We start from the raw sequence: 25,014 nt of genomic DNA on the forward strand, positions 1-25,014 counted from the left end.
TCCTACCCCCTTCTCTCCCTCAGGCTGGCCCCATAGATCCTCTCCACTCCCCCTCTCTCCCTCAGGCTGGCCCTATAGTTCCTTTCTTATCCCCTTCTTTCCCTCAGGCTTGCCCCATAGAAGCCTTTCCCCTTCTCCCCTTCAGGCTTGCCCCACAGAAACATCTCCTATCCTATCCCATTCTCTCCCTCAGGCTTTCTAGCCCCTTCTCTCCATGAGGCTTGCCCCACAGAAGCCTGTCCTATGCTATCCCATTCCCTCCAGAGTTATTTTCAAGTTGGGAGGGGGAGTAGAACGACTAACTAATTAGCATCAGAGTGTGTTATAATAATATAGGAAATACATTTTCTGGTGGTCATTTTGAAAAATCCTTTCTTAGTGAGCACTTAGAAGCCAAGAGGAACGTACGTGGCAAATTTCAAGTTTGTAGGCTTTAAGGTTCTGGAGATTTCGTGATTAATGCGTGAGTGGTTTTTGCTTTTATATATATAGATTTAAACAAACAAATTTACTCCATCAGTGATTCAAAGGCTTCCTGTTGTATGGTGAGGCCTACATTTCGGCTTAGAATCCACAATCCTCACAAGACCTTGATATTCTGCACAGTGCCTAGGAAATCCCCTCATTCCTTGGCATGTTCATTGAAGCCCTTCAGATAGCTTTAGGGATTCCCCTTATTAGATTGCTCACTTACAAACTCTCTGTTGCATCCAGGTCAAAAAGGCAGGTCTTCCTTATCCCCTTTTTATGTTCATAGACAGCCCAGTACTACAGCCTATTTACTAAGACCATGACAAGAGAATTAGGAGGCATCCAAATTATATGTTTCACTTGCCAGATCTGTGTATTATCACTGGCACAGACTCAGACAGACGATAAAAAGAAGCTGCAAGGTAATATTTAACTTGCAAGCCAAAAAGAAAAGAAAAATCTTTCAAGCTTTTTTAGCTTCTAATTTCAACTTTGATGACATCATTTTCTTTGGCACGCGCACCGTGTATCCTTTTCCAAAGGCTGTCAATCTATAGGTCTCTTTGCAAGCCCTCAAATACTTCGTCAGCAATCAGTGTACCAAAAAAGTTAGAAGTCTCTGTTCAGCCAGCAGATTACAATTCAGTATCTACAAATTAAGTGAATTTGGGATTGGAGCCATCTTTGCATTTTTAATGTTGATTTCTAAACACATTAGGAAATGAATACACTTCTCAGAGAATGTTGCAAGAACCAGTACAATAAACCTGAAGGACAAAACTATCCAGAATGGTTTTTTTCCCCCTCAGAAAGCAACTCAGCTTGTGCCTTCATTAATCTTGCAGACCGTACTTAACCTGACAAAAGATTATATAATTTGTACATTTCTTGACAATGAGATGGGTGGTATATAAATTTAATACAAATTACAAGAGTGAGGGGAAAAAGGACATGCTCAAGAATAAGACATACATTTATCTTTCACAGGATTCTACTCCATATCTCTAAAGGTCTATTGGATGTCACCCAGTGTGGGTTGCTACCGGTTCACCCTGGATCAGGCGAACTGGTAGCAGCGGTGGGAGGCTCCGTCCACCTGCCTGGATGCTTCTGTGCATGCGCAGAAGAGGCGCGTGCACACACAAGTGCGCCCATGAGCAAACCGGTAGCGATGGGTTTTGAAACCCGCCCCTGATGTCACCCCAGAAATAGCTTGATGCTGATAATAAATGTGTTTCTATGTTAACCTATATTTCTAATGCTACCTATGTTTTAAAAATTAACTGTTTAAGAGCAGGAATGCTAGGGGTTGGGAAAAAAACTTCACAAAAACAAACACATTGAGCAAATGTGGCTGAAGGAAATTCAAATTAAGAGTACCATTGGCAAGAATCCAAAAAAAAAAAATTCCCTCTACTCTTCCTTAGATACTGCCTCCTCCAGCCCAGCTATCAAGGAATCTCACATTGCATGGAGAAAGGAAGCCTTTAGAAATTATATTTGTGTAACTCCGCATTACAGGGCCAAAGGCTCCCATCACCAGAATTCCTCCATCTTGTGTCACCTGGCACATTTTGATGACGCTGTTGGAATTTGGAGGGAAACAGGGGCACAAAGAGATGATGCAATGATTCTCCCTGTTTCTTACCGCTGAAAGCTCCGGTGCTGCTCTGTCCCTATTTTTTAATTTATTTATTTGTATCCTGCCTTTAGTATTTTTACAAATAACTCAAGGCAGTGAACATATCCATCACACTTTCCTCCTATTTCCTCCAACACAACCCTGTGAGGTGGGTTGTACTGAAAGAGAGTGACTGGGCCAAGGTCACCCACCTGACTTTCATGGCTAAGGCAAAACTTGAACTCATGGTTTTCCACTTTCAACCCTGGTGTCTTAACCACTAAACCAAACTAGCTTTTTCTTGCAATTTTTCAGCCTCCTTGTAAAGCCAGTGGGAAGGGAATGAGGGTATGAAAAGTAGCTAATTATGCTCTTGGGCTCCTCTTTCATCTGACCAACTCTGAGGTTCTTAACTCATTCTTTTGTCTAAAAGAAACCAAGAGGTCATTCATTCCTTTGTCTAAAAGAAACCACATTCATGCCATTATACAGGATTTGTTTGGGGATGTCAGCAGAACCACTGGCTGCCCAAAAAATATCAACAATTGTGTGAGGCAGCTTTATGGTCAGAGAAGCAAGGTGGGAAAATCAGGTGGGAGAAATCAAGTTATGGAGATGATGAGATTGGAAGCAGCTGTGTGATTTAAAAAAATAAATAAATAAAGGAAAGGAGAGCGGAGATACAGAAGACATTATTATTGGACCAGGCCAAGTTAAAAGATGACAGGGAATTTCTAGAAGCCTGGCACTCTGACAAATCAGCCATCAATAGACACATAGACATTAACAACATCTATAGCAGTGATGGCAAACCTTTTCGGCACCAAGTGACCAAACTGGAACATGTGTTCCGGAGCCTCGGAAACTCAAAGACCAGGTGGCCAGTGTGCATGCATGTGCCAGCCACCTGGTGTTTGAGTTTCCAGTGCGCGCATGCGCACCAGCCAGCTGATCTTCGGGTTTCTGGGGCTCCAGCATGTGCGAAGATCACCTGGGCAGCGCACATGCATGCACCGGAAAGCAGAAGAACAGCTGGCAACAGCATGCATGCCCATAGAGAGGGCACTGCGTGCCACCTCTGGCATGCGTGCCATAGGTTTACCATGACAGATCTATAGACTATGCAAAAGAGACAATTGTCCAGCCCAAAAGAGAAAAAGACTCCAGCACCTCTCCACCAGTAATCAGGACCTAGGTCAGCATAGCTAACTCCAAGGTTAACTTCAGACCAACAATCAAGTAAACAATACCCCAATCAAGAAATTGCCAAAGAACCATCAGTAAACAGTCCAACCAAATAATTTCTAAGACTGCCCCCACCTACACAGACAGGCAAGTCACCAGAATATAAATTGCCAGCAAACAGCACTCCTTACTAGCACTGATACTGTTACCTAGTTAGATAATAAAATGTCTTCAAGAAAACAAGCAAGCTCAGAGAGCACCAAGGTCCCCTCAGACATTGCTGTTGTTATTGTTATTATTATTATCTCTTTTATTCATTAAATATGAAACTCAGTGAACTGAACATTTTTAAGAAATGTGGATTTCAGCTCCCCTGCTGGCTGGAGAATTTTGGGAGTTGAAGTTCACATATCTTAAAAGTCACCAAGGCGAATCACAGAATTTTTACTAATGTGCAAGAAGCTGTTGTTTGGCCCTGAAGTTTCTGCATTCTGGTTTACCACATTGCTTCACCAACTAACATGTAGGGACATACTATACTATTTGTCCTGCTAAGCACATGTATAGTGAGTTTCAAGACATGCATTAGTGTGTTATCTTAGCCATTACTTTGATGCTAAGTGAAAATGCTACACTTAAGGTATTCCCAAAATGCTTTCATTATTCAGTTCAGGTAGCTGTTGCAGGATAGGGAGGGGTGAAAATATTAAGCCAAGAAAGTACTCAAGTACTACTTTAATTCATTTGTATATCTTTAAATCCTGTTTTATTTTTGTGGAGCTTACAATTCAAGTCTCAAAAAAAAAACCCCTTCTGAGTTAAAATGCATAACATTTAAAGTTCAATTTTCAAATGGCAGGTTTATTGTTTTCCTTTAGAATTCTGTTTGTTATATCATCACAAAATATGGGAAACCAAGGGATGTAGGCTTGTGTTTCTAGTGGAAGAATAACTAGGACTATTTTCTCATAGAAAACTTTACTGTGGCCGTGTTCCTGCCCTTCCCACATGTTGAGAACTCAGATGTAAGAACTCTTGCTGGTCAGTTGGTCAGCTTTTTCTAGGTAGAAAGGGAGAGAATACCCAATGGTGTAGAATGCAAGATGATATCTACCCTGACTTTGACCAAGTTTTCCATTCCAAATCTAGATTTACACATCGAATCTAGCCTTGTTGGCAGGTTAGGCTTCGTTTGGTACAAATCTAGTTTTTATAATTGATAAAGCACAGTTTATAGATTAGCATTTTATGTGAGTCTCCCCAATTATACTTTAACAACACCTGCTTAAACAAACCATAGCTTAATTCAGGGCTGTCAAATTCACGGCCCATGGGCTGGATGTGTCATGTACTGGCCATGCCCACGCCTGGTTTAGCGAAGGAGGAAAAAGTCGTGATACATCATGTGACGTAATGATGTGAATTTGACATCCCTGATTTAATTCATTGTGTCACAGTGTGGACTTCTCCCTTACGGAATCCCAGGAAGGATTCCATTTTATTTATTGCCCTACCAGATTAAAGTAAAGCTTCTAAAATATTAATTTACTAAACTGAATTTTGAACTGAACTATTTCTGAGACATACACAGCATAGTCAGACTGTCACAAGACTCTTCTCGGGAGCATTCTACTCAATAACTAGATTTCTTTGATTGATTGATTGATTGATTATGTCAATCAAACTGATTATTACTATAGCTGAGGAAGTAGGCTAGTTTAAAAGATGTAAAACAGAATGCACTCACAGCACTCTTTCAAAAGATGGAACAGGTCAAAGGTTCATTCTTTGAATTACTCCATGATTTGTGCAATCATTTTTTTAATGTACTAAACTACAGTTGGCTGAATTTGCAAATGCTATACATTCACATGATTTGTTTGCATGTGATTTGTAGACTGCATGATAAACTACAACATGCTAAGGCGTACAAACCACATTATGTCAGAGCATTTTTAAATCACAAGAAATGCCATTGTGATTGTCTAACTTTAGAAGGTTCCTTCACCCTACTTAAGGATTGTGTTGTCCTTGATGGACTCCAACTATTATAGAATGGGTGGGAAAACTGTAATTGATTCTCTTAAACTGTGTTGCATGCAAAACATTAACAAAGTTATTTGCATTATTCTCTTGGCAAAGATCAACAAAGACAATCATTCAAATAAAAGCAACCAGGGCTTGGACTGCTACCAAGTGGCTCTGTCTTTGACCAGGATTTTCATCTTCTACCCAAATGGATGGAAACAGAGCATGTGAAGAAAAAAATGTTCATACAAAAAGCAAGAGATGGCCTTTTATCATTTTCATGGATTTTTTTTCTTTAATTTGGAGAAAGATGCTTTCTGCACTTGCTAAGGCCATACAATTTAAGTTTTTTGCTGGATAAATTATAGGCTGCTGTGCTCTCCTTTCTCCATACTATATTTGGCAATGGTTGACATCTGAGTCTTAAAACCTTTATGGGGATTTTTAAAAGGTATGCATTGTGTTGAAACTCTTCAAGGTAATTGTTTTAAATCACATACACACACACACACACACACACTCCATGGAAGTCAGAAACCAGAAAGCAGATGATATGCCTATAGGCTGCTCTCACCTTTGATAGTCACTTAGCTGTGCCACCAACAGATTGATTGGTGAAGCATGTCAGTCTGCACCCATAACAAAGTGTATGTAGGAATGGGAAGAAAACAGTAGTACTGGTACAGTAAATTCTGAAACAAAGACAACAATTTAAGGCTGCTTTAGATACTGTACAGGTAGTCTTCATTTAGCAACAATTTGCAGTCACAATGGTGATGAAAAAGTATTCTTGTATTTATGACCCTTCAAGGTCTGTGAAGCAAAGGAAAGTTAAAGCACAGTTGTGGTTTCATTTAGTGACTGCTTAAGATTGAGTTTCCAGTCCCAGCTGTGGTCACTAAGTAAATCTATTTGTATAGGCTGGAAATCAAATCAGACAATGTCATGAAGAAGAGCATTAAAAAAGTTGTTGCTGATATATATTTGTGACATAATTAGATACAAGAAAAGAAAAGCTCTAATAATCAGAAGTCAATGGGCAGCTATTCCACATATTTCTCCTAAATAGATTTTTCCCCCTTAAGGAAAATAAGATAAAATGAAAAAAACAAAACAAAAACAAATAGATGATGAGGATAAGGATGATGTCTGAATCTTCCATAAAATTACATATCGGAAGCATGGCAATTACTCAATCATTGCCTCACCTGGAAATAATATGAGGAAAGAAAAATGTCATTTATTTCAAAACTGGAAAAAAAACTTGGTCAGTTGGAAAAGAACCCAGCCAGATATCCTGTGGTATATTATTTCAATTTATTTTTTAATGCAGTTAAAAGTAAGCAAAGATCCAGATGTTGGTTCCAGATTCTTCTCTCTTTAGGACCATAGTCTGAGAAAAATAATCACTGAGCAAGACATCCAGAGCTGAGCTGGTCTGATCCAACTACCAATCCTGCCCTCCACTGCATAGGGGCACCTCAACCAAACTGCAGAGTTACCTCAGACCCAGCAGGCCTGGCGGGGAGAATTTCTCCCCTCCCTATTCCTCATCTGAAGGCAAAAGGCAGATCCAACCTCATCTAGCCCACACTACAAAATAATAATAATAATAATAATAAATCATATAATAATCATCCTTGATGATTATGATCTTCTCCTATGATCATCTCCTTCTGGCCACCAGCAGCCATGATGCTAATCCATACAAAGATCTTAGCTGTCAAGAAAATTCCAGGCTATTTGAGTTGTGATTCCAGGAGAAAGACAGAAGTCACCAAAATGGCTGCTATAACTTGCATCCTGTCAAGAGTAATGCATGCCTACCTTCCTCCCACTCAAATTTTGTAAGAACATTTTTTGGCCAATCACTTATTTACTTTGCAATTGGTTTTCGCATGAAGGGAAATGCATATACATTAAGCTGGACTCAGTTGGAAATGCATATATATTAAGCTGGACTTTTTTTGATCCCTTGGAGGTTTGGGGACTGGAAGCAGCGGTGTTATGATTGGAAGTGAGATGGCAGCACTAAGTAGCCAACCAGATTGCACAAAACCAGCCCAACCCATAGTTCTGTCTGGGTTTCTCCTTATTATCTCTACTATTGGAAGCCAAGCAACGTTGTAGCATCAGTTTTAATTTCTTCTGTGCGTTTCTTCTGTAAATAGTTGGCTGCTTCCAACTATTTGTCTCCAACTCCTTCATGCATTGTATTATACACATAGAGTTGTTCAAACCAGCCGTAAAGCTAAAAAAAAACAAAAACAAAAAAACACCATTCACCTATAACCACAAGGGAGCAGTAAAGAATAAAGGAACGTGGTTTAGTAGTCCTATGGGTGTTTTTTTTTTAAAAGAAATAAATTGCTGAGGTGTGGCCTTAGCTCTTACAGAGATTTGATTGGCTCGAAAAGGTGATTCATCTAATAGGCCGAAACAATTTCTTCATATTACTTAAGAGTTGATTGCTTTGTCAAGTGTAAAGATAGTGAGACTTGTTCAGGTTGATTTTGGAGTTAGTTGGTGCCCTTAAAGGTAAGTTCCTTGTGTATTTATGAACTAATGACAAAGGACCTTTGTTTCTAAGGATTCTTGCATATTTGAAAAAAAAGATTGATATGCATAAGAATTAGCCTCAGTTTTTAATTTGACCTTAGTAAAAGAAAATGAGGATTATTTAATGTTTATTTCTTTAAAACTAAAGGACTTGTCTGTTGTTTTTAACTGCCTTTTATCTGTGCTATTTACTCTGATATTATATATAATTTCTGTCTTTAGTTTTGTTGTTGTTATTGCAATATTACTATATCAAACAATTCTAAAGATTTAAAAATCAACTCTGGAATAACTTCTTTTGTAGTAACACCAAGTAAAGATGAGGATGTAGGGGAACATATCTCTTTTAGCCTTATTTGTCCAGACCACTTTGTCACTTCCATTAATGCAACTGGAGACTCAGCAATTTAACTTGTGAAAAAATATTGACATGATAATCGATCAACTGAATATGAAACAATAATGTATTGTTGCTGTTGAGGTAAAAAGTCAAATGTTGTTTTAGACTTTATAATTATAGTTTCTAGATCATAGGAAAAAAACTGATTTGATTTGAATAGTTCTGATTTATTTCTGTACTGGCCAGATCCTGCCTTGAGTACTGCACTAGTCAAACTAACTGGAACAAGTTCAAGGAAGGGCAACAAGAATCATCAGGAGACTAGAAATTAAGTGCTAAAAACAGAGATTGGTAAACTTGGGGAAATTTAGCCTTAAACTGAGAAGATACAGATGGTGCAATAATACTTGAAAAAGGCAAAACCTGCTCTTTCAAATCCTAGATGTAAGTTACTAGAAAAGTGATTCCAATTAAATATTGGAAGGACATTAACAATAAGAACAATGTAGTGTTGAACCAAATACTGAAGGTCAAGAGGAGTCTAGACAAGAATCTTTTGGGGATATTTTAATCTGGATTATGGCAAGAAGTGGGAGTTGAGCTCTTTTCAATTCTGATACTGCCAGTGCTGACCAGTGCTATGAAAGCCATTAGGTGAAGAAAAAAAGAGTACTGGATAAAGTCTGCTGGGTTTTTCTTATTATTTCCTTTTAATTTAGCATATCTTTCTAGTGCTCTGCAGAATGGATATTGATCTTAAGGGTGTCTAAAAAGATTTTTATCTAAACCACAGTTCTATATGCTGGAGTTCTGCTTCTACAATTTTGGTCAATGAGGCTCCAGCTGGAAGTGATGTGAATTAATGGGACATTGGCCTTTAAGGCTAACACATCCCTGCTTTTAGATCAATACATAAGTCTCTTATCCAAATATTGCCCAACAATATCCATATAATAATAAAATTCAGAATAGGCTTTTACCCTCAAAGAAACCCGTTTGAATGTCACACTGAGAGTTTGTAAACACCAGACCATAGGTTGAAATTTGTGTCCACATTTTTGAATATCGGTTGGATTTAGTTCTCTAAAAGTTTCTTGACCTGCTGTTGTTTAAGTTCTTCATTATTTGTTTTTTACAGCTGTCAAAATGAGCTGCTTTACATTCCTGAAGGTTATGATGATTTTGTTTAACCTGGCCATATTTGTGAGTACTTACCTCTTTTTTTTTGTAAATAAGCAGTGAGGTGCTTTGCATTCTTGTGAAATAATGAGTGGGTGAAAGAACCTTTTTCACCTCCTTTTAGCTCCATGTCTGTACTGTATGTTTAATAGGTATGAAATAAGACATATGTGAAGCTGAAACACAAAGTCAAAGCAAGTCTGAGTAGACATATTTAGAATTCTAATGAATTCTAATGAAGGACAGATTAGACCATCAAGTTTATTCTTCTCTATAAGAGCATATCAGGCAGGTATCGGTTTACAGCACATTATTAGCATGTTTATGGCAAGCTGTGTCTTTATCTTACAATTAATCTCTGGTGATCACATGCTGTAGTAACCTTTGCCAACTCGGTTCTACCAGTCAACTATGAATGATTTAATAGAAACAAGTGAGTTTATCAAAAATTCAGCATGCGAATAATCATTGGGTATAATAAGATATGTGGTAGGAGATGGTCACAACTACAATATAAATATAATCCCTGGTTAGCGAATAGCGCTTTCTGGGGGGCAGGTTGGTGACAGTCCTTGGGAAAGAACACATACATATATGGAAGGATCAGTGTCCAAACTTCCTCTCCCTTAGTCATGATTCTACTATTGTTTTGTCCGCTTGTCCCATAAATTCATGGTAAACAGTCTTAGAAGTTATATTAGATGATCTGCTGGCCACTTCATGCCTGTATGTTGTGGCTTCTAGTGACTTGCATCATATATTCAGTGAAGCTGAAGTTTGCCTGCAAATATTAGTTGTAGTTACGTCAGCTCACAGATTAAACTATTTGAAAATAACATGAAACAGTCATTTAATAATATGGTTGGCTTGTAGGAATTTTTTTTTCTGTGTTTCTAGCGGTTTTTGGGGGCTGCAATTACCGGTAGAACAATTAGAAGTGTTGCTGTGTGGTTGTTTTAGGTTGTATTACAGGTAGTCCTCCTAAGGAAATATGCTTTTCTGCAAAGAAAGGCCAAGCCTCAAATTGACAATGGATAACTTGAGTACAATTGTGGCTCAAGTCAAAGGTAGTCATTAAAATCTATTCATGTTTCTCGGACAAACTGAGTCAGTTTTATGGTTTCTGTGGGTGTGGCTTTGATGTCATACTTGTTCTATAAATGACATTTCAAAAAGCAGTGCAGTCGTCTTTCTCCATACCTGGCTAATGTTCTCAAGGAAGTCTTGAATGTCAGCTTGAACTGACACCTTTAGCATACACCTAGTTTCAAAGCTTGAAGAAAGAGCAGTTGCTCATACAGCTCTTGCTAAACATCCTGTGGCTATATTTGAAGTAAACTCTGTGGGTGTTGAAAAGAATTAGGGGCTTTTAGGGGCCCCAGGATTTCAGGTTGATTTTTCCCCCCACTTAATTCTACAGTTGTATATACTTCCCATTTGCAAAGGGTTCTGGACTGCTAAAAGGGTAAAAAGATTAGTGTTTAAGCCCCATCCTACAATCCAGTGGTAAAATGTAAAATTTATTACTACCGGTTCTGTGGGCGTGGCTTGGTGGTTGTGGGGTAATATGACTGAATGGGCATTGCCAACTTTTTTTTTTTTACTTTTAAAACCATTTTATCTACAACCTCTTCGGCTGAAGAGATTGTAAAAAAAATGCTTTTAAAGCCTCTGACGATCCCAACTGACTTGCCTGATCGGCAGAAGCTTTTTTTTTTTAAAGCCTCTGACAATGCCAGCTGACTTGCCTGATTGGCGGAGGCTTTTTTTCCTTTTAAAAACATTTTTTTCTATAACCTCTTCGGTCGAAGAGGTTGTAGAAAAAATGCTTTTAAAAGCCTCTGATGATCCCAGCTGAGCCGCGCAATCATCAGAGACTTTTTTTTTTTACTTTTAAAAGCATTTTTTTGGCCAAAGAGGTTGTAGAAAAAATGCTTTTAAAAATAAAAAAAAGCCTCTGATGATTGTGCGGCTCAGCTGGGCAATGTGGGTTGGGCAGGAATTTTTGCTACCGGTTCTCCGAACCACCCGCCTCCATCGCTACAGGATCGGGCGATCCGGTCTGAACCAGGAGCATTTCACCCCTGCTACAATCCCAAAAAAGGGTTTCATAGAACAAGCAAGAAGTGCTTGTATATGTTGTGCTGAAAGGAAGGAATGCAGTTTGGAGCTAATATTTGGATGTTTCTCCTTTCCCTCCTGTCCTTGATGCTTATCTGGGAAATTGATCTATGAAAATCAACATGCAAAGAAGAAAAAGATCTTTACATAATATTTTTATTTGGTGTTATAATTAAGCATGGAACAAGAGCTATTCCTCCCCCCCCGAGAACAATGGCTAAGTAGGTAGGTTGGCCTCAGGGGAAGATTGCCTTAAGTCACCCAACGGATATCCATGGTTGAAGAAGTGGGGGTCTTTTCACTTCTTTTCCAATATCTTAACCATTAGCCCATACATGGCTTCTGCACACTAACAATATGGGGAACAATATAAATTAATGTCTGAGAAACGTTTGAGGACTGCATGTAGAATGACATCTCATCCTGGCTATGCCTGCTTGATATGTGGCCAAGTGACATCAATTATATTAAAGTATGTGGTAGTTGGTGACCGGTTTCATAAATTGCATTATACCAAAACCATACAATCACATCAAGACATAGGACAATAACTGGAGCACCAACTGAACACCATTGGCATTGACAAATGCAACATCAGTCAATTGCAAAAAGTGTCTTTACTCTGAACAGTTTATATCCTGCAACAATATCTGTGACACTATCAAACATCCATATCTACCTTATCCTGCGTCCTTGGAAAGGACTTGATAGGTAGACAAAAATGCCAAATCCAGTCTGAACATCTGGATGACAGTGCGACAAATCATAATAATTTAATAAACCTGTAGGCTGCCCTACTTTAAAAAACTTTTGAGTGTTTCACAACAATCTAATAAGAAAGTACAATAAAATCAATAAAACACAAAAGGTACAGATAAAATATGTGGCTTGTAAATTGTGGTTTAGGACTTAGTTGTATGTTTGAACAGGTCATTATGACTTGATTAACAAACCATGGTTAAACAAGCTAAGTTTTTTTGTGCCGTGTACACTTCCTATAAATGTGCTTCTATGGAGTTGAGGTTAGGCTATTGGATTTGGTTCAAACTGGATCTCTCCTTCGACTTACTATAATTGGTTGGCTTGACTAAATCTTTGTTGAATCAAAGCGTAGTATATATGCAACTGTCATTTACATGGCTCGCATATGCAGCTGCAACATATTTGCATTTTCTGTAGATGCTTACCCTCAATCTCTTTATTCCGTGACATTATTCAAAATGTGGCACTCATTTTGTGTCCCTCCCCAGTAACTCCCTATCCCTGTGTTTCTTTTCCCTGTTTTAATCTGGGTAAACTGTGGGCCTACAGCCTAGTTCTAATTTAATATGTTCTGAAACATTTAAATTAGACCTCCGCCTTTTTTATGATCTACCTTTTGGGGGCGGGGGGGGGGGAGACCGGGAGAGAAGAGTGTCAGGAACAGAAAGATTGAGAAGGAAATATACTGAAAAGTGAGAAAAAAAGATAGTATCAGAAAAAGGGAGTAGCTTCACCACTTTATTTTATCCCTTCTCAGACTGTCATGCAGTCCCCTAATAGAGATTTATGAAAAAAAACTATGGGACCACTATAGTCATCTTTATGTTCACCCTATGAATGTTCATTACACAAAAAGCAGCCTACAAAATACAAAACAACATTAATCTACAATGCAGGGTTGCCTTCTAATTCTCCTTAGAAAAATTAGGATCACTGGAATTATTTACCTACTTTTTAATAAAGGTCAGTTCCTTGAAATAGGGCTTTTATATGGATGAAGGTGTAAAGTCTTAGAGCAGTGATGGCTAACCTTTTTGCCATCGCGTGCCAAAAGTGAGGAGAGTGCGGGGGGGGGTCGGCAGCACGTGTGCCCACACCCATAATTCTATGTGCCCCGCCCCCACGCATGTGTGCGTGCCCCCCCTGCATTTCCCCCGCTTTTGCCATGTGATGGCACGGTGGGCCTGGTAGGCCCATTTTTCGCCCTCCCCAGGCTCCAGAGCCTTTCTAGGAGCCTGGGGAGGGCAAAAACTGCCTTCCTCACCCTCTCCCAGAGGCTCTCAGGAGGCCGGAAACGGCCTGTTTGCCGACTTCCAATGGGACCAGAAGGCCCAAAAAATCAGCTGACTGGTGTGCACATATACAGCAGAGCTGAGCTCGCGTGCCCACCGATATGGCTCTGTGTGTCACCTGCGGCACGCGTGCCATAGGTTTGCCATCACGGTCCTAGAGAAACAAAAATGACACTTTAAAAATACTAATTTAGAACAATAGTGGATATCATGTTTTGCCCCTTGTTTTTAGAAAGATGCAATTGTGCCTGATCAACTGTCCTAAAATCCTGAATTTCTGAATTATTTTTATAGGGCAATGCTCATTTCTTTCCCAGAGAAGCTGCATGTACAACCCTTTCAGCAATTACTGTATTAGCTCATGCTGTTTATTGAATAATAATTCTGAGAGGTCAAATGAATCTGGCAGCAATTTGTTTTTTAGCAAAGTGAGTTCAGATTTTCTGAATCTGTTCTACAAATCTGGGAATTGTGATATGGTTTATCTAGAAAGGAAGTGACTTTTCATCCCAAAGACCCCATGTATTCAGCCTGGCACCAATATTTAGATATAGGTTTTGTGGCTTGTCCTTTTGTTTGAAAGCAAATAAAACCTGCACCTGTGTTCAAGGACAATTGCTTTGACCTCTTTAGGAATGTTTGTGAATTATGTTACAGGCATTGTTCACTTAAAAAGGAATATTTACACAGTTGAAATGCTTGATAGCTTCTGATAACACCTCCTTGAAAGGCTGGGAAATTTGCAATGATTCTTCCTGTGCTCGAAAAATAGAATCATAGTCCCAAAGGTGTTTTTCCAAAGGGCAACTTTGCTTTTCCTTGAAGAGGTTTCGTTTCTCATCCAAGAAGCTTCTTCACTTCTGACTGAATGGTGGAGAATTGAAGGATTTATATCAGTGGTGAAATCTAATTTTTTTTACTACTGGTTCTGTGGGCGTGGCTTGGGCATGGTGTGGCTTGGTGGGAATGGCAGGGGAAGGATACTGCAAAATCCCCATTCCCTCCCCACTCCTGGGGGAAGGATATTGCAAAATCTCCATTCTCACCCCACTCTGGAGCCAGCCAGAGGTGGCATTTGCTGGTTCTCAGAACTACTCAAAATTTCTGCTACTGGTTCTCCGAACTACTCCAATTTCCACTACCGGTTCTCCAGAACCTGTCAGAACCTGCTGGATTTCACCCGTTATATTTCTTGCAGTCATCTAGTTGTTAGCAATCTCTCTGAGTCATTGAGGCCATTTGGAGATTTATCTGTGCTCTCAGGGTCACCCAAATAGTGCAAATGAGTGTGGAACTGTGGGAAGGGACTGTGTTGTAAACAGAAAATAGGCGGTGGTATATCCCTCCCCCTCTGTTGAGGAAGGCCTGATCAATTTCAACGTAGATGGTCTCTTTGACTCTCTTTCAAACCAGTGGTCTTCTCTGTCCAGAATGTGGACTTTGCTGCTTCAAAAGTATGACTTTGTGTTTCAAATACCGATGGACAGCTGAATCTTGTCCTGATGGGATTGTTCTCCTCTGTTGTGCCATACGTTTGTGAAGTGATTGTTTTGTTTCTCCAATGTTTGTACATGTCTCACTGTATTGTACTGCATATATTACCACTGCTCAGGACAACCATGACCTAGATGCCTGAGAATCTCCATAGACAATAGCATCACAGCTTGTTGAATACAAAGGACTATAAAATTATCTGAGGAAGATTGATCAGGGTCAGAGAAAATGGGGCTTCTATGCATTTTAGAACAATGCAGAAGAGTAAGATTTGGCATTATACCTGCTGAAATATCATCTTCTGTACAATGGTTAAATCTATATAACTTCCTTAAATAGAAATAAATGTAAAGTAATCATACAGGACTGATGATATTTAGTGCTGCATTAAATATGTTAGCAATGTTAAAGCATATTTGTTTGAGTCCTAATTATTTTTTGATAGAATCACAAATAGGGAAGTATCTCCAGTTTGTAGGAAATGGAAATAAATCAGGATTCCAGAGTAGGCCATGATAAAACTAGCTTAAATATTAAGCTTATTTTCAAATTTCATGAATTTTACTTTTTGACTTTTAAAACCTTTTAAAAGGTAATTTAGTGTTTACACTAAAGGACATAAATGTGATGCTTTAATAAGTCAAAAAAGCTGCCCAAGAAATATTGCAAAACGTTTTAAGGGATAAATGTAATTTTCATAAGGATTATGTCAAAATGCAGTCTAGATTGTAGGTGTCAAGCTGTAAGGCAGTGATTATAGTTATACACAATTCTAGTTCAACTGTGTATGTGGGGACTAGACTATAAGATCAGTTGCCAATATCAAAAAATATTTGATGGGTCCCGGGAGGCAGGCCATCTTGCTGTGGTGCCCGCCTTATGGAACATTCTTCAGTCCTGAAGTTAGTTTAGCTCAATCTCTGTTAACATTTCGGAAGTTCATCAAGAACTAGTTATGTCGCTAGGTTTGGGGATTCCAGGGAACTAGTAATATAGGTAGTTCTCAACATACAGCCACAATTCAACCCAAAATATCTGTTGCTAAGTGAGACAATTGTTAAATGAATTTTGCCCGATTTTATGACCTTTCTTGTCACTGTTGTTACGTGAATCACCCTAGTTATTAAGTTAGTAACACGGTTGTTAAGTGAAACTGGCTTCCCCATTGACTTTGCTTGTCAGAAGGTCGCAAAAGATGATCTTATGACCCTGGGACACTGCAACCATCATAAATATGAGTCAGTTGCCAAGTATGAATTTTGATCATGTAACCATGGGAATGCTGCAACAATTTTAAGTGTGAAAAACTTAAGTGATTTTTTTCAGTACTGTTGTAAATTCAAACAGTCACTAAATGAACTGTTGTAAGTCAAGGACTACCTGTACTCTTAAGATTTCTCCACTATTGGAGTTGATATATTTACTATCTTTCTATCTTATGGTTTCTATATTTTAATTTTTAATGATTTCTTTTAAAATTAATAATAATTGTTTTATATTTTTATATTGATTGTTGTTTGCCACCCAGAGTTGCTCCTGGGGAAATGAGCAGCCGTATAAATTTAATAGAAATAAATAAATAAAATGCATAGTCTTACTTAAAGGTGATATTTAAGATGATATTTTGGCTTTCTCACATCACCTTTTGATGAGAAGTTAGAAATTCCTAATTAGAAACAGTTGTTTCTGGTGAATAATAATTATTCTTGCTGAAATCAATCTACCAGTTATACGCAGTGGCTAGCAAGAACTCGAGAAGCATGTTTGACTGCAGAATTGTGGATGTGGGAAAACTGAAGCCTCCAAGTACTTGTCTGAAGTCTTTTCAATATGGTGAATCACATGTGATACAAGTGCAGAGCTAAAGATAACAATTCTGGATGTATGGATGTGCACGTACACCTCCACTACCTACACGTGAACATATATATATTTTTTTGTCTAGCTTGGTGGAGCAACGCTGCTGGGCATCGGGATCTGGGTTACTGTTGACAGTAAATCCTTCCTCAATATATTTGGTGCGATATCCGCCAGTGTCCTCCAATTTGTGCATGTTGGTTACCTCCTCATTGCCATTGGAGTTATTCTGTTCCTGCTGGGCTTCCTCGGATGCTGTGGAGCGCAGAAAGAGAGCAAGTGCCTTCTGATCACGGTAAATTCTGCAAAGCGTTTTCATTGTTTGCTGCATAAAAGTGTTGATTGATACTAAAGTATGTAATGAAACCCAACATGATGAAGGCATTATTGAAAACTATTCATTGAGGATATTTTTTTTTAAAGGAAAAGATCTGAAGTCATTAATCCAGATATAGTAGGGATAGAATTTCTATCTTTTTTGGATAGTAACAAGTTGGTTTTTTCTTGATTCCTTAATTTGTATGTAAATAACAAGTCAATATTTTTGAATATAGTGTTTCCTTATTTGTGATTATATTTTTCCTCTTTTTGGGGTCATAAAACTAAGTTGTTATTTATTTTTTTTAAAGTACATATTCCAGCTATTGTTGGTAAATGCTGATTTTTATTTCCCTGTTAGATAACTTGAACAAGGAAATAAGGTCTTGTTCAAACAACATACTAAATCATAACTGTTTTGCCAAGTGTCAGGGCAACGATTGGTTGCCCAGGCAATTGGTTGTTTTGGACTCAGAAACAATGAACGTCCAAGTAAATAAAGGGATTTTAAGCCTGATTATTAGCTCAAGCAAACAGATTTAAAAACATAACACAAAAAGCATGCATAGCAAGAAAGATAATATCCACATCTCTTACAGACTGTCAGGAACTCTTTAATAACAACACCAATTTTGTGCAGAAGTTCCCAACAAACAACAACTTCAAGGTTTTTATCAAAACTTGACACCATGACCTCAAGGCCCTGATATGGTCAGGAGACTACAGACTTTGACCTTGGTTTGGTGGCAAATAATTCAGGGGTGGGAATCGAGAGTCTGAGACTTTCACAGCAAGAAAAGCTTTGAAGTTATATGAAGATTTCCACTTCCTCCTTTGTTTAGTAAACAAGAGCAAAAAAACCACAAGCAGCTTAGCTCAGAATTTTCTAAAGAACTTTCTTAATATGAAGGATAAATCAAAATTCTGTCACTAAACTTATGAAAATATCAAGGGTCTTCCACACTGCCACTACAATAGCAATTTAGGCTAATAAAAAGTTATTCTGAAAAATCTAGGAATCCAAATAAGAAGGTGCAGTGAAAGTAAAAGAAGGAATATGAGCTTGAGTTTTATATGAGAAACCCCATATAAAATGGGCTAATTCTCTTTAAAATCTGTTCATAGCAGCCTTTCAGACTGAGAAAGCTGCTTATAAGCAGCTATTTTTCCAGAGATGGAACACACTTGGCCAAGAGCATCCAATGCTTCATTTTTGAATTAATACTTTGTAGAATAAGCAAACTTATTACTGTATTGTCCCTCTTCCTAGTTCTTCAGCATTATCCTGATCATCTTTATAATTGAAGTTGCTGGTGCAGTGGTAGCTTTGGTCTACACATCACTCGTAAGTATCATGGAATAGAAAATACGCTAGTTTGTGAGTAGTATTTCAGGATTTCAAGTAAATACAGATATTCCACTTAATGTACCCTAAATGTTAGATTACCAATGAGGTTAAGATACCTTACTTCTTAGCTTTTGTGTAATAATGGTCTGTCCTTGTTAGGGAGAAATGCATACAACTTAGTAAGAGTGCTACTACTACTACTACTACTACTATTATTATTATTATTATTATTATTATTATTATTATTATTATTTTTCCAAATCTTTATTTTTCTTATGGCATATGTTTGTTCTGCACCCAAGACCCAATGAGACATAAATGCACTGGCTTGTTTCCTCAGGAATAAAATGGAAAGTAGCCTACTCTAATGTCCATATCATAAGAAAAGAAGGACATCTCACTTTCTCTTAGCCATCTTCTCTCAGCCTGGTCCCTGATTCAAACTTTGTGTATAGGTATATGGGGATGGTGAGGAAGAAAGTTTATTGAACCCAGCAGGGCACAAGCAAGATTGTGCTGCATATCCTCTGCATTGTAAAGGATATTTGGCATTACGTATCCAAACAGCAATTTTTGAGAAATGTTCTACATAGCCTATCTGTATAGAGAAGTATAGCTATTCCCCATTTGACAAAGCATTGATTTGTGGAAAACCAGGTAGACACTTATTTGTGGTTTGCTGTTTACCTTCTTTTTAAAAATTAAAGGTGGCTTGCTTTATTGCCCATTTTTGGCAATCACCATGGGCAGTAACAAAATGAGTTGTAGCACAGACTTGAATTCTTTGCCGTAGAATTACATCTTTGGAACGCCAAGCACTCTCATCTGTGATGCCTAAGGGGTTATGAGTAGTCTTGTTTCTTCAGTGCCCGCTGCATTCTTCTGTGATGTTAAGAGGAGATTGAATTGATAAAAAAGTGACATAGATATGAATGGAAGCTCAACCCTGAATGATCAAATGACATAGAAATGAATGGAATCACCTTAAGAAGCTCATCACTGAATAACAATAATGCAGAGAAAATAGATGTTTTCATGTGTCTCAGAATTTTGGTTTTTATTGGAAGGAAAGGGCTAGGCAACCTAATACCCATTAGCCCCAGTGCATCCATGGTTAATTTCCTTGACCACCTGCCAGGCTCCCTCAGTACTTGGTCTTATTTTTAAAATATTTTTTTTCACTGAAACGGAATAAATGAAGCAGGTATACTGTAATGTCTTGACCTTTAATATCATTAAAAAAACCCACAACCCATACCTCCACCTCTGGCTGGTTCCCACATAGACTCAATAAATATTTTTAGAAAATAAAATTGGTGAATGGCTGCATATTTTGTGCCTATTGATGCCCAAGATAAGCAAAGATGCTAGAATGCCTCAAAAAGGTTGGTGGGGAGCTATCTCACTACATGAATACCCATTATGGAAGACATTATGTGACAGTGTCAATGATATTTCCCCCTGATTCCATATGTGTTTAGCAGCCCACAAAAGGCCTTCTATCCCTACATAAAGGACCTACAGAAGGGGAAGTAGAACCTTAATAATTCCACAGATACTGAGATGAAAGAATGGCCTTGCATCTTTAATTATATGGAAAGCTTATTATATGTTCTCATATGTTTTGAATAATTTTTCTTTTCAGGCACAGACTCTATTGCAAGCAACAGTGGCAAAATTACTAAAAGATGACTATGGGAAACCTAACCCACTTACTGAAGCATGGAATATTACAATGACTAAAGTAAGTTGGTACTCCAATCTCCACATTATATGCAAGATTTTTATGAGAAAATGTAGAAACCTCCCTTGCGCCTAAGCAGAAACGATGTTGCTTTCTTTACAGCTGCCGGTTAGTTTTACCTCAAAGTTGGAAGATTGTCTTCATCTCAGAAACTTTTAATAGTTGTATCATAGTTTATTGAGAGTCATCTTAATGCTTCTAATGTTCGCTTATAAACAGACAAGCATTAATATAAAAGAAAAGATAGTTGCAGTGGGATTCTTAGCGGGTAAGGAGTTTTTATTGAGGATTGTATGTTGTATGTTGAAAAAGAATAAATAAATAACAGAATAATAGAATTGGAAGGGTCCTTGAAGGTCTTCTAATGCAATCCCCTGTGGGTGAATGTGAACTCTAATCTTAATATATGTTTTTCTCCTTAGCTGAATTGCTGTGGTTTATCAAATTACACAGACTTTGATGACTCCTATTTCTACAAGAACTCAAAGGACTTATATCCAGAGCAATGCTGCAATTCTTCCAGCTTGTCTCTCTCTGCCTCTACTTGCAATAGAACTGTAGCTGAAAGCTTTGCAGTGAAGGTATGAAAACATGTCTATTCTGGAGGAAAGTGGGGCAAGGCTTTGTGGAATGACCTTCAGTGATCTAGCACCCAGATTCTATACTTGGCATTTCTGACACAGTGTTTTAAAAATTTGGATCTCAAATAAGTTCAGGACTTCACTCTTCTACAAAGACCTGTGATGAATACCAGCCAAATTCAATGGCACCTTTGAACTCTTCCCAGGCTAATGGGGTTTGGAATTTCTAGAGACAAGCAGTTCTTTTTTTTAATTTTTTTAATTTTTTTAATTTTTTTAATTTTTGATTTATATGCCGCCCTTCTCCGGAGACTCAGGGCGGCTTACAATGCATTAAGCAATAGCCTCCATACTTTTGTATATTTATACAAAGTCAACTTATTGCCCCCACAAACTGGGTCCTCATTTAACCTACCTTAGAAAGGATGGAAGGCTGAGTCAACCTTGAGCCTGGGAAGATTCGAACCTGCAGTAATTGCAGGCAGCTGTGTTAATAACAGGGTGCTTTAAACCACTGTATTACCAAGGCTCCTGCCAAGGCTTTTTAAATTTAACTGATTTTTCTTTAATTTTAATTCCAGGGCTGCTTCGATCAGATGCTGACTGAAATTCGTAAGAATGCAGCTGTAGTGGGTGGAGTTGCAGCTGGAATTGGGGCCTTAGAGGTATGTTGGTTGAACTTTGTAAGAACCCATCTAGCATTAACCCATCTCAGGGGCTGCCACAAAGAGGAGGGAGTCAAGCTATTCTCCAAAGCTTCTGAGGGCAGGACAAGAAGCACTGATGGAAACTAATCAAGGAGAGAAGCAACCTAGAATTAAGGAGAAAATTCCTGACAGAACAATTAATCAGTGGAACAACTTGCCTCCAGAAGTTGTAAATGCTTCAATACTGGAAGTTTTAAAGAAGAGATTAGATAACCATTTGTCTAAAATGGAATAGTGTTCCTGACTAAGCAGGGGATTGGACTAAAAGACCTCCAAGGTCCCTTCCAACTCTGTTATTGTTCTGTTCTGTTCTGTTCTGTTCGATTCTATTCTTACATTGATGTGCTTTATTCTTTAATGAAACTTTCTCATGATTTGCACCCTGTGATAGCATGCATCCATGGGTATCCTCAGGTGGAGTCAAAAAAGTCAAGATGACAGCCATGAGCAGAACATGTAAAGAGAGACAAGGATTTGAGCATATGTTATGTCTTCCCTGCTTGATGTTCTTGTATGCACAGATACAAGATAGGTTTCTACTCTTGCATACAGTGGCTCTTTCAGCCCTCAAAGTTTACTATCTAAGAAAGATAACCACTCGGGTCTAAAAGAACTACTACTAGTAGTAGTATCTTTAAATATTCTAGTTTGAATCCTGCTATGTGGGAAATAGCACTGGTTACCTATTTCCCATATAGCAGGATTTTTTAAAGGTCTAGATTTTACATTAATGCTGATAGGATCTATGGGACCTGTACTCCAAAAATACTTGATAAAGAATATCAAGTGTCCTATCAGCCATGTACTATTAAAAGGTAATAATGGAAAATTATGCTCACTCTAAGACTCTAAATAAATAAGTGATTATTACTTAGGTTTCACCCTCTTAAACGTAGCAGGTAGGCAACTTGTAGGATAAGTACAAACAAACTGTACTACAGGTAGTCCTCAACTTACAACAGTTCATTTAGTGACTGTTTGAAGTTACAACAGCACTGAAAAAAGTGACTTATGACCATTTTTTAGACATACGACCATTGCAGCATCCCCACAGTCATGTGGTCAAGCATCTCATGTGAGATGCTTGAGAACTGGTTCATTTTTAAGGTGGTTGCAGTGTCCCAGCATCATGTGATTCCCTTTTACGACTTTTGGACAGGCAGTCAATGGGAAAGCCAGATTCACTTAACTGTGTTACTAACTTAACAACTGCAGTGATTCGCTTAACCATTGTGGCAAGAAAGGTCGTAAAATGGAGCAAAACTCACTTATCAAACGTCTTACTTAGCAACAGAAATTTTGGGCTCAATTGTGGCCGTACGTCGAGGACTACCTGTAATGAAGAGCAACCGATCTCCCTGCTCTTTTCCCTTGCAGGAGAAGCTGCCTTAGCATAGGTATGCCAATGGGAAAATAATCCAAGAATTTGGGAGGTACTCAAGGGTGAGCTGCTGGGGGTTTGCAGGGGTTCAGGAGAACCTCTAGCTAAGGTTCTGTGGAGTTCGGAAAACCCCAAATCCCAGTCCTGGCTGGCCCCACCCCTCCCATTTTTCTAGGGCACGCATGGAAGCTCGGGGAGGGCGGAAAACGGGGCTACCGGAAGTTTGGGAAGGCCGGAGACAGGCACGTTTCCAGCCTCCAGAGGGCCTCCGGAGCCTGGGGAGGCTGTTTTCGCTCTCCTGGAAGCTCAAGGAAAGCCTCCAGTGCCCGGGGAGGGCAAAAACACGCCCCCCCCATCTTGGTGCAGGAGGTTGATTAGGCCACGCCCACCATAGCCACACTCACCCAGCAACTGGGCAGAGAACCCCTTGCTAAAATTTTTGAAGCCCACCCCTGAAGGTACTTCTCATTTCTATGGTAGACTTGACTTTCAGTGACTTCATCCATGCAAAATGCTAAATTTTGATTCTTTTTAACATCGTAAACTGGGATGACATAGTTCAAACATAGAATTAAGGCATAGTTCGCTGTTTTGTAAATTGTATTCAACCAAAAATAACCAAACCTTGAACAACCTAGAAAGTAATAGCTAGGGAGACTCCTTCGTGTATGATGCAGGGTGGTGTTTTGGTGATTTATTTTTTTCTTTCATAATTGAGCTAGATTTTATTTAAAGTATTACCTATTTCTTCAAGAAGATAATGGGAATTGTTGTCTTCTGGTTTAATTCTGTGCTAATGGAAAGAGTATAAACTTACTTTTTATCTCATTTTCCTCTTTTTCAGATTGGAGCAATGGCAGTGTCAATGTATCTTTATTGCAAAATGGATGAAAAGTGACTGGGATAGGCAAAGGAAAGCATTACCTTCCCACAAGCCAAGCTTATGACACAACACTCTCTTAACCCGTATCTACAGCAATTAAAGATTTCATGGGCCTGGGGCCTGAATGTATAATTAACCAATTTACTCTACCCAGATGGAATCTTTAGCATGTACATAAATGAAATTGCAAAAAACAATGTGATAAGAAAACTCTATTAACAGAAAGGCCTTTTGTATTGAAAGCCAGAAATGCAAGGCGGGGGGGGGGGGGGGGGGAGGAAACAAAACCTGGAAATGTTTATGCCTTCTAAAAATGGCCTTTTCTAATATATGCAGTGAAGATTTGTGCTAGCTTTGATATTGGTCACACCGGGTTGTAGAAAATCTCTTTAAGAATAAATGATCCAGAATGGAACAATTTCTTTGAAAAGTTGGGATTGATTAATTGAAATACCTGTGTATTACCAATGGGGAACCAACATTGTTTTTGTTCTTGACATAAAATAATAGATGAGCAATTGTTGTCTACTGCTGGGGAAAAACATGGCTGTAAAAATTGATAGGAAAGGAAATGACTTGCTAAGGACTGAAAGGGTGACTGATTGAGCTGGCTGTGCATGAAAGGAGTTCCCTTTGTAACTAATTTTATTGTACATGATGTAGTCCTCTATTTTTTTATTCTGTGTGAATACAGTTTAATTTATAATAATGTAACTACAGAATCATATTATTTGTGCCTGGATTGGACTATTGTAATAAAATCTACTTTTGAATTACAAATTGTGGCACTAAATATCTTGCAGCAAAGAGCCCTAGTAGAAATAGGCAAGACTAGGTATAACTGTGTGGGCATTTGATTTATGCCCTTTAGATTATTTCTGTCACTCCTGATACTTATGAATATTCCAGCTGATGGATAAAAGCCAAGTGCTCTGGTGGCTCAGCAGACTAAAGGACTGTTATTAACATCCACTTACATCTGCTGCCTGCAATTATTGCAAGTTCAAATCTCACCAGGCTCAAGGTTGACTCAGCCTTCCATCCTTTCTAAGGTAGGTAAAATGAGGACCCAGATTATGGGGGCAATAAGATGACTTTGTATAAAAGTCAAAAGTATAAATATACAAAAGTATGAAGGCTATT

General features: G+C 38.5%; 1 protein-coding gene across 1 annotated transcript; it reads left to right on the forward strand.

The window, feature by feature from the left end:
• Positions 1–7,755: 7,755 nt before the first annotated feature.
• Positions 7,756–24,651, forward strand: TSPAN1 (tetraspanin 1). The gene is made up of 8 exons (XM_034414994.3): positions 7,756–7,843; positions 9,343–9,407; positions 16,998–17,204; positions 18,498–18,572; positions 20,221–20,319; positions 20,742–20,900; positions 21,482–21,565; positions 23,833–24,651. The coding sequence occupies exons 2-8, from the start codon at positions 9,351–9,353 to the stop codon at positions 23,884–23,886; spliced, it is 735 nt and encodes a 244-aa protein (XP_034270885.1). The 5' UTR covers positions 7,756–7,843; positions 9,343–9,350; the 3' UTR covers positions 23,887–24,651.
• Positions 24,652–25,014: the final 363 nt, after the last annotated feature.

The sequence above is a fragment of the Pantherophis guttatus genome, chromosome 3 (assembly GCF_059756535.1).
Source record: "Pantherophis guttatus breed Tessera chromosome 3, ASM5975653v1, whole genome shotgun sequence".
In the NCBI taxonomy this organism is placed as follows: Eukaryota; Metazoa; Chordata; class Lepidosauria; order Squamata; family Colubridae; genus Pantherophis; species Pantherophis guttatus.

Bases quoted from the DNA above. Each gene is read 5' to 3' on its own strand.
- TSPAN1 (XM_034414994.3), top strand. From the start codon at position 9,351: ATGAGCTGCTTTACATTCCTGAAGGTTATGATGATTTTGTTTAACCTG. The intron at 17,205-18,497 runs GTAAATTCTGCA...CCCTCTTCCTAG, and splicing joins GCAAGTGCCTTCTGATCACG to TTCTTCAGCATTATCCTGAT. The intron at 20,901-21,481 runs GTATGAAAACAT...TTTTAATTCCAG, and splicing joins CTGAAAGCTTTGCAGTGAAG to GGCTGCTTCGATCAGATGCT.